The sequence below is a fragment of the Taurulus bubalis genome, assembly GCF_910589615.1.
Source record: "Taurulus bubalis genome assembly, chromosome: 10".
Lineage (NCBI taxonomy): Eukaryota > Metazoa > Chordata > Actinopteri > Perciformes > Cottidae > Taurulus > Taurulus bubalis.
In genome coordinates, this window is record NC_136598.1 from 15967602 (window position 1) to 15977772 (window position 10171).

At 41.2% G+C, this 10171-nt stretch overlaps 2 protein-coding genes across 2 annotated transcripts; one reads left to right on the top strand and one right to left on the bottom strand.

Annotated features, from left to right (window-relative positions):
• Positions 1-1120: 1120 nt before the first annotated feature.
• crybb1l3 (crystallin, beta B1, like 3) lies at positions 1121-2413 on the bottom strand (the record flags this gene model as incomplete). The annotated part of the gene is made up of 5 exons (XM_079225244.1): positions 1121-1289; positions 1412-1554; positions 1894-2026; positions 2123-2241; positions 2348-2413. 5 exons carry the CDS (start codon positions 2411-2413, stop codon positions 1121-1123), a joined length of 630 nt encoding a protein of 209 aa, XP_079081370.1.
• Positions 2414-6922: 4509 nt separating this feature from the next.
• On the top strand, positions 6923-8623 carry cryba1a (crystallin, beta A1a; the record flags this gene model as incomplete). The annotated part of the gene is made up of 5 exons (XM_079225417.1): positions 6923-6961; positions 7128-7246; positions 7447-7588; positions 7864-8006; positions 8476-8623. The coding sequence occupies 5 exons, from the start codon at positions 6923-6925 to the stop codon at positions 8621-8623; spliced, it is 591 nt and encodes a 196-aa protein (XP_079081543.1).
• Between the last annotated feature and the right edge of the window lie 1548 nt (positions 8624-10171).

The window sequence follows — 10171 nt, forward strand, 5'->3', positions numbered from 1 at the left end:
GTATAGTGTACAGTTGATTTATCGGAGATCTATTGATGAAAACAGCTGCCTGCAGCTACTGGAAACCATGTTGATGTGAGTCATGAAACTGAACTCAAAACAGCAAAGTGGTGGGCCAGAAGACCAAAACATTTTGCTGAATGACTTTATGCGCTCCTCAGGGCTGAGATACACTGCAGAGTTGTCCGATAATTTTCTTCACATCACATATATTCCTTTTATCCATTGTTAATTAAATTAATTAGCGACCCTTTAAATAACATCTGAGTACATGACCATTATGACCCTCAAGGAAAATACAATACACAAAAGCAGCTTTATAATATTTTTATTTCATTTTTCTTCATTGGAAAATTGCTTTCCAGATGCCAGCATCCCTGAGAAAGTGTATAATGCAAATCTTCCGAACAGCCCCATCAATGAGATGAAACAGGCCAGCCAAAAGATAATCACATCTGCAAAACAGAACCCTGCACAGCCACTTTTCTCTTGTTATTCACAGGCTGGCCAGTGCCCTCATCCTTTCAGTGAAGTGAGCCTGTTGCTTTGAGATGAGCAGATAGTGCCTCCCTCTGCTTGGCAAGCTTACTGCAGGGCATGTGCAGAGCTGAGAGCTGTCCATGGTAGTACTTTGTGAGGAAGGATATGATCGTTTATCCCTTTATTTGCTAAAATCTGTGGATCCCAAGAGTGGGAGAGCGCTTTGGTGAACCGGCTTATTGGCATCATGTCAGCGAGAAACACGTAGGCGAGTAAATAAAAATAAAATAAAAGGGTTATAATAGCATTGAAACAAACTAATAAACAAAAACTATTAACTAATCCCCTCTAATCCCCCTTTCATAATCTTTCTACGAGGTCTGTAGACAGAGAGCATTGCTTCAGTTTTTACCGGTGTTACAGTACTCTGGAAGTCTGTGACAATCAGAGTTTCTTATTAGAATCATTCACGATGCCACATACTCCCAAACCTACCAGTAAAAGCATAACAATATTCAAAAGCCATTAGCTTATGTGGCTAGGTAGCGGTTGAAGAATTTCCAAGGGATGGTTAGCAGCATGGCAAGCCTGACCCCTTTGCTATTCCCTCCTTTTAGCCCACAGTCTGCTGGACTCCTCTCTATGCGGTCATCTCGAAGCAGCCTCTGCGGTGTGTCTGCATGTCCCTCACCCTGCGGATGGACTGGATCTGGGGGTGGTGGGCTCCCCACTCGTTCCAGTGCTTGTAAGGGCCCATTTCATACACATACTGGTAGCCGCGGTAGCCAGGGTACTGGTAGCCCACCCAGCTGTGAGGGGAAGTAGAGAGAAATAAAAGTTAACCTCAAAGCTCTACTTTTATTGGCCATGTTAATCAAGCTGCATGCCCTTTTTAATTTTAATTTAGTTCTGATGAACATAAATTACTTACGTTCCACCAGTGACCTGAATGCTGGCAACGCGGTCCTGGAAGCCATAAGACCACAGGCTTGGGATATCCTCATCGCACACCTCCATTTTACGACCCTCAAAGTTGGGACACTCATACAGGCAAATCTTGTGGTCCTGGGGATCCTGTAAGAGACACAATTCACTTTTAACTGCTCACACAGAAATGTATGTAGAGGGAAGAGGTGCAGCTTCTGGTTCGAATAATAATGCTGTTTTAAAAGCCAGGACCAAACCTCTGGGGAAAACATTGAATACCTGTAGTTGTCTGTGTTTTTTTAAGTCAGAACATCGTCAAATAGAAATATAGTAGCAAGAGTAATGTCAGCTAATAAAAGCTTTATTCCAAAAATACTGGCAGTGGAATGAGCCTATAAATATACATATAAGAGCATCCATAAAAAGCACTTTCCCTCGTGCCAATAGAAGATGGATGTGTGGTGAAAATAGAGCTAGACAACTCACCATTCTGACGGGCCTGACCGACATGAAGCGGTCACACCTGTAACTGTTGGACCAGGTGTCCCAGCGGGGATACTCTCCCTTCTCCAGCATGAACATCTCACCAGTCATGTTCTGCTGCTCATAACCCACCCAGCTGGAGAGATAGATAGAAAGACAGATCCACATTACATTTAGGAAGAATGTATTCAGTGTTGTAACACATATTTCGATGCCAGGTGTGGTGACTTACGGTCCACACTCTACTCTGATGGAGCCGATTTTATCGAAACCCTTCTCGCACAGGTTTTTGCACTCTGCAGACAGGTCCATCCTACGGCCTTGGAAGTTCTCATATTCATAGAGGTACATCTGAAAGGTAAAACAAGCTGTTTGCATTCATCTCTGAATAAAACATATTTTCAATGCATCATTTTTGTTTTTATGATTAGTCCTTTAAAAGAAATAGTGGAAGTACCTTGTTATTGCGCAGCCCAATGGCAGAGTGGCTGCCAATACTACCTTGAGCACCTGAGTGAGACATGATCTGATCTAGAGACAGAAGCACAAAGTCATTTAGACATTTTTACATATCGCTGATGGGCTTTGCGAGGGGAATTACTGTTTCTTTACTATTGTAATACAGCATGTACACCAATAGTTGTGTGTGAGCACAAGGGATCCTCTTGTTGATAAGAGTCAGGGTCCTTAATGTTCATTCATTCATTTATTGTTTGCCTTACGGCTTTAAGGGAACATTTTCTTGTTCATACAGTAGCTCTTCTGTCAATTATTACATTAAAGAGACATATGAAAAAAAAGATTTCTAGATACCTGGGTACCTTTATATTGTGATGGTTTTACTATACAATTCGGCTGTAAAGCATTATGAGGACTTTAAAGGGTTAACTAACACTGCCCTCTGTGGTTGAAAGTTTCCACCGGTTTCACCCTGACCATAATCAAAAGCCCTGATGGGTGCTGGTTGAGTGAGCCCCTGTAACCACACCCAACAATGATGTCATGGTGCACTGACAGACCCTGGAGTACACTACTTCACCACTGTAGCAAGGAGAGAAGTTAAACTGCTGGAAGTCAACAAAAACAACATTTTCAAGGGGTGTACGTTGCTCTTTAAAGTTAAAACATATTGTGGAAACAATCCATCATACTCCTTCTCTTGGACTTCTTTCTTTTATAATGTACTGAAATAGTGCATAAACCTCAAAGGTCTTTACTCAACTTAAATTTTAAAACGAAAGAGGAAATAAAGTAAGCAGACTTCTACTATAATGTACAAGCATTTGTAAACCATGCAGTTGTTTCTTTGACTGTTTCCAGTAAAAGTGAGTAAATAACTCAACTCTTTTTGACATTTTTGTTCACAACCTAATTTTCTTGATTCTTCACTCAAAGTGCTCCTCTGTATATTTCCCAACTCATTCCCTGAGATTTTTTCCTTTCCATGAGAGCAAGAACACTCATTAACAAGTCACAAATAACTGATTTCTCAAAACCTTCCAGTTTCTTTTACATCTTATCTCAGGATGAGCAGCTGAACATCAGAGCAGCACTAAAACGTAAAATCATTCCCTGCTGTATTTTATGTAAATATTCCATCTGTTCAGTCCAAAGTTAAGGTTTAAGAGAAGAGCCAATACTTGCTTGGTTATTTCAGTCCAAAGTGTGAGCAGACAAGGAAAACCACAGAATCCCCCTTAATATCCAATGATATTAGCAGTTGAAAAGTTAGAAGACCTGAAGTGGAAACTTACAGTTACAATTGCAGGTTGAAACGGACCGACCTTGAGAGAAAGTGATGGACACAGGCGTTGCTCATGGGGATATATATATATATACATTCACATTCATGCCATGTCTATAGAGGCCGGATTCTGACTTCTCATTGGCTGTGTGCTCTTTGGAGCACGATGCAGGGTCAAAGGTCACGCTGCTTATCTACGGGCAAGTCGTGCTGACGCGGCTGCCTGTTTTGTTGTCCTGCACCATTGTGGGGCACCGGGAACAGTCACTGCCATCAGCAGAAAGTTTGCTTTTCCACACACACACACAACACACACACACACACACACACACACACACACACACACACACACACACACACACACACACACACACACACACACACACACGTCAGTTACTTTTCCTCACATTGCTCACATATTTTGTCCTTTTAATTATTTCTCTATTTTATTTTTTTATTCATCCCTTCTGTCATTTTCTCCAGTTTTTGTGTGATCTGTTTTGTCTTTTTCTGTCTCTCTTTCTCTTGATCCTTGTACAGCCGGGCCAAGCCTTTGAGCCCTGTGTGTGTAATGTGCTGACTGCAGGAGCAGCATGGATGTCTCTATTGTTTTGAGAGGCGAGTGTTGGACACTCTTTTGCGTACTATAGTGCTGTACAGACAGGTCTCCATACATCTCATACAAGCCCACCTACACACTCATGTCATATGCACACATGCATTTGTGCATGCACACTAAGAGAATACCTGTTTGTAACTTGTGGACATAGAAACAAAGAACCTTGTGACCAAAAGACCACAGATATATTACATTTACATTTACATTACATTACGTTTGTTTTTTTACTCTATAAGCAAATGAAAAGATTTGTATTTTGTCTGACAGCTTCCTATGTGTTCTAATTAGTGACTGTACAGTGTATGAGTACTTGCTCAAAGATCTCTCACACTTTTGGCACTATACTCTTTTAAATGCTTGCAAAACTGCAAGCAGACACATCTTATTTTTACCATTTTGATTTCCACCCAATGTCATTGCACCCAATGCTGCATCAAAGTCATTTTAATGACTTTGATGCAGCTGTTACAGTGGTGAAAGGCCTTTGGGCAAATATTCATAATATAAAAGGAATTATTAAAGCATAGAAAAAAACACACAGGAAATGTCATCTTTTATTTTGATTTTTGAATACAAAGACAATTGGAAAACATCTGACATCTCCACTGTTTTAGATATTTACATATAGTGAACATGGGAGAAATAACACTCCAGAATATTCTGAATCTCACTGATTCCTGAGCCCATTCCTGCCAACACATTTGCATTACCTGCAGGCCTGGGGCATTTAACCCTTTTTACTAAGACTAGGATTTAGGTGTGTTTCTGTCTCTTGGTGTTATCATTTTATCTTCACTTTTGCAAGTTATACTACATTTACACTAACAACTAGTCTTTATAAAGGTAGTGCAAATTTACAGCATATACAAGGTAACCTAATATAACATGGTAACACCATACCTCTCATCATCTTCAGAGTGTGGCTCAAATATCAGTTTGCCACACTGACAATGGAAATAAATAAATAAACCTTCTCAGATGTTTGACTAAGCAGCCATGACGCTCTCATACGCACACATGCTCTTCGTTGAGCTTATAAAATGACCTGCTTATTACAAATGTATATCAAACAAGTCATACTAGGGTAGTAAAACGTTCAGTATGTTTTACTACCCTTGTATGACTTGTTATTGATTGAGGTATTGATGGTATATTGTATGGAGCTCTGTTATATGTAACAATGATAATGTATTATTGGAGTTTTTGTTAAAGCTACCCTGAGTTTAGAGTTAGATGGCTCGGTGAACTGCTTTGAAAACACTGACCTGTGGAGAAGCTTGTGTGAGAACATTTACATTTTGTATATAAATGCAATGAAAATGTACTTATCCAGCATATTTAGGCTTAAGTGGCTGTTTTCATTATTAGTTATTTTTGGCATCAAGTAGAAAAAAACATTAAATTAAATAAAGTAACATTTAAAGTTGTAAACTGATTTCAAGGTCAGTTTTCTTTGTCTAAATGTATGTGTAGGATGTGTAAGTGTGTGAGTTCCTTTGTATGCTCGGAATGTATTTCTGACTGCATGAACAGCCTTTACGGGCCCATTTCTGTCCATGACTGTGTGCATGACTGAGCAGGTGTGTGTATAGGAGTGAGTGAAAAGGTGAAAGGGCCAGAGACGTGCGGTAGTTGACGTGGACATGGCGTGCAGATCGGAGACAGAGCACAACTCAGAGTGGAAGGAACGGAGTATGTACATTATTGAAATGCAAATCTAGCTTATTTATCAGACAATTCTGTCTTTTAGGATAGAGATTTTAAATACAAGTACCAACGAGTTAAGATGCTCTGTTTGTGGTCTGCAAAATCAGTTTGCTTTACACTTGAACACTAAATGTGTTTTTCCTTTTGCACCAGTCACTGGCAAGACTGGACCAGGCCGTGCCAGGACTTGGTCCGGCCTTTTGATTATGGACCATTTGGAACTTGCGCTTATCGGCACTGGGCACGGTGCCCTCCATCCAGTCCGAATGCAGTGAACTAAAGCCCGGCAGCTCAGTGCTGAACAATGACTGGAACAGCAATGTGCTGACTCCTTCCCCGACCCACAGGCCCAGTTGCTTTTCAGCACCAGCATGTATAAATAGGTCCGTTTACTCCGGGGTCAGGACATCGTTTTTGTGGAGCCCCCTGTGAGCACTACACTGCTATTCTTTGGGGCCGGTCAGGTAAGCCCTCCATCTCAATCCATTCATCCTGTAGACCATTGCAGATCATTGTCACTGTATCTTTCTGTGTCTTTTGTCCTTGTTGTTTCTGCTGAGCCACATAATGTATAGACTGAGGTCAGACAGGCACATGCAAACACATACTGACCATACATCAGGAGAACAAACAGCATTGTGCCTACGACAACAGCTGCATCATCAAGTGTGAACATATAGTCAGCTTCAAGAAAGGTGTCATCCCCAAACAGATGACATACAATAGTTCATATTTTCTTTCACAGAGGTCAAGATTCTTCCTACTGTTTGAAACATGCAAACATGCAAACACAAATAATATGAATTTACCTCTTGCATAGGCTATTGATAATAACTTAGCTCAAAAACATGCATTGTAGTTTGTGTAAAAGAGGATACAGGTTGTGTTTGAGCTGTGTAATCTTAAACCATTCTCCCTTTTCTCTACACTGAATGGAATCAGCATTGAGACACACAGTCAGCATGGCTTTGAATAATCCCAACCCACTGGGACCATGGAAGGTGAGTGTGATGTGTCTTGCCATTGATGCTGAACAAAAGCAGATTCACATTCATTTTAAATTCATGCCTGGCCTGACGATGTCAATGATGTGTGTGTGTCTGTACACACATCAGTGTGTGCGCGTGGCATGTGCATACTACATGTATGCATTTGTGTCCTCTCTAGGTCACAGTTTATGACCAGGAGAACTTCCAAGGGAAGCGTCTGGAGTTTACCTCAGCCTGCCAGAACATCATGGAGTGTGGCGTTGACAACATCCGCTCCCTGAAGGTGGAGTGCGGAGGGTAAGTCAAACTAAGTGCTCTGCACAATGTTTCACACAGGAGGAAATGGCCTTCAGTTCAAGAGATCTACCTGTGAAAACACCTATATTCAGCAACAATTAAAATATTCAGCAGATCCAATATCTGATTCTGATCTTTTTTACCGAAGTGTCCTAACGGTCCTGCATGTGTACATGTGTCTGTCTGCTTGCGGGGGACAGCTGGGCAGGATATGAGCACTCCAGCTTCTGTGGACAGCAGTTTGTGTTGGAGAGAGGAGAGTATCCACACTGGGAGTCGTGGAGTGGCAGCAACGCCTACCACATCGAGAGGATGATGTCCTTCCGCCCCATCTGCTCTGCTGTGAGTTTCTGTCCCACTCCCAAGACTTCTGTTTCCTCTATTTGACGTCTCATGGGTCTCAGAAGATTTAAAAAGAGTTAAAAAGAGTTCAATTTAAATCAGCAAATTTACCCACTTGGTTTCTTTAGTGAAAAGCCTACAGATCCTAACAGCCTAAAAATAAACTATAGTGCATCATGATCTTATGCACTATAAGATTATGGACTTCCCACACAAATGAGATAAATAGGCCCATTTCGTGAATAATTGTCTTTTCTTGCATCGTGTGCACACAGAACCACAAGGAGTCCAAGATGGTGTTGTTCGAGAAGGAGAACTTCATGGGACGCCAGTGGGAGATAAACGACGACTACCCCTCTCTGCAGGCGATGGGCTGGGGGAACAACGAGATTGGATCTATGCAAGTTCAGAGTGGCTGGTAAGTCTCAACCTCTGCGATCAGATGAATCGATCTTCATGGGCTTCTGATGCTGCCATTAACCAATATGCTGCATTTAAACTCACATGGCACAATTTACGTTATAATAATACACAAACAATCTGCAGACACCTTAACCGCCACCTGATCCCATCCCTCAAGTACAAATGATGTATTTCCTCATTTATTGAAACTTAACTTAATGCATAGTTAGGAATCAAATGTATTATATGAGGATCGACCTTTTGAGATATATTTCGCTTTTGAAAGGACTTGTATCTCTGTAAGATTTGAGCTCTCTGTATTTTAGTTTTATCTTTTTTTAAAGCGGAGTGATCGACATGCTCTCAATTACAAATGAAAATAAGCCCTCTAACTGCCTTCTTCTCACATCGTTTTGAAGTGTGTTTATTTTTAATCACTGGTTTAATTTCTTCCTCTACCCCCCTCTCTCCTCCTCCCCCTCCAGCTGGGTGTGCTACCAGTTTCCAGGTTACCGTGGTTACCAGTACATCATGGAGTGTGATCGTCATGGTGGCGAGTACAAACACTACAGAGAGTGGGGCTCCCATGCTCAGTCCTTCCAGGTGCAGTCGCTGCGTCGAATCCAGCAATGAGACCTGCAGCCTCCTCTCTCAACCTCTCACTCTTTACCTCCTCTTCCTCCTCTTCCTCCTCCCCCTCCTCGCCCTTAACCCAGTCTTTCCAAGCTTTATCCAGCTCTGTCACACCTTACTGAACTAAGGCTGACACTTTGCTGGAGCTTCACAATCAAGATGTTTAACGCACTTTTGTTTTGTTTTGTTGCCAAATGAAAATAAAGAGAAATTATGGAACAAAATTAAGGATAGAAAAAATAATCACTGAAGAGAAGCTCTGTACTGACGCCTATCTGAGGAGGGAAGAGGGGAGGAAGTCAGAGGGCGCATGGCGGCAGGGTGGAGATGTCACATCACTCATATTTGTGGGTAAATATGGTGTTACTAGTGATCAATAAAGAAATAAATGGGCAACACAAAATAAACAGAAATACAAGAGTCTTCTGCTAATCTCCATCGTGCGCAGTTGTGATTTATTTTCATTCTCTGCTTTGGGAAAGTTTTCTATTGAAGTACATTTACACAAAAAGGGGCTCACAAATCCACATTGCAGTGTAAATTAGGATAAGTCTTACAGAAAATAGGTATGGAGATGTGAAAATAATGCACACATAAACATCACCAACATGTTGCTAGTGCTACTGGTTAATTACTGGAAATCATGAGAAAGTGTTTTTTTTGTCTGAGAATATAATCCTCTGATATCATTGCAGAGGATTAAATACTTTAAAAGCTTAAATCAACAACTCAGAGTAGTATTTTCGAAATTCAAACAAGTTAGATGCAATGTGATTGCTCCGGCCATACACAATAAGAAGCTTTGCATAAGTTACTGATAACAGTGAACAGCATAACAGCATTGGTAAGAAAACCACTCAGTGAAATTCATTTTCATTAAGATCTCTCATGTTTGCTTGAGAGAAAGATTAGTTAGAAGAAATTGAGCCAAAAACTAGATCCCATAATATAAATAGTTACAGACCCTCTGCTCCATTGATAGCTAAATAGATTGGGTATAAAGAGTCTCTAAAGCACATTTTAGTGGGTGGACATGGCCAACATGTGGGTGCAAGGGTGAGGGATGTGAGGGTTCAGCATGGTCTACTCTAAACCATTATAGACACAGCCCGAAATGTTATCAGTGCAATACATAATGCAACAGAAAATGGCTTGAAAATGTGTTGCCTAGTCCGTTGAAAGAAAATCCTAAAACAAACATTAAAGTTGTCAAAACGTTTGAGTCATATGCATATTCACAGCAACTGCCCCACATTGATACACATGCACATATATACGTATTCTAATTAGCAGTACATGTCACGAGAATATACAGCCAGCCGCCAGCATGTTACTTTACACGTTACATGTGTGAAATTGGGACAAAAAGGTGAAAAAAAAGTCGAACTCCACCGGTCGACCTTAAAATGCTACGTCACCGTGACGCCCCGCCCCCACTGAGCTGAGCGGAAGTAGATGGAAACAGCCAGGCCAGACCGAATCTGACAGCAAATATACGGCTGTCGCTGGGGAGCCAAACTCTTCGGACCTGGTGTTTTTTCTTTGACT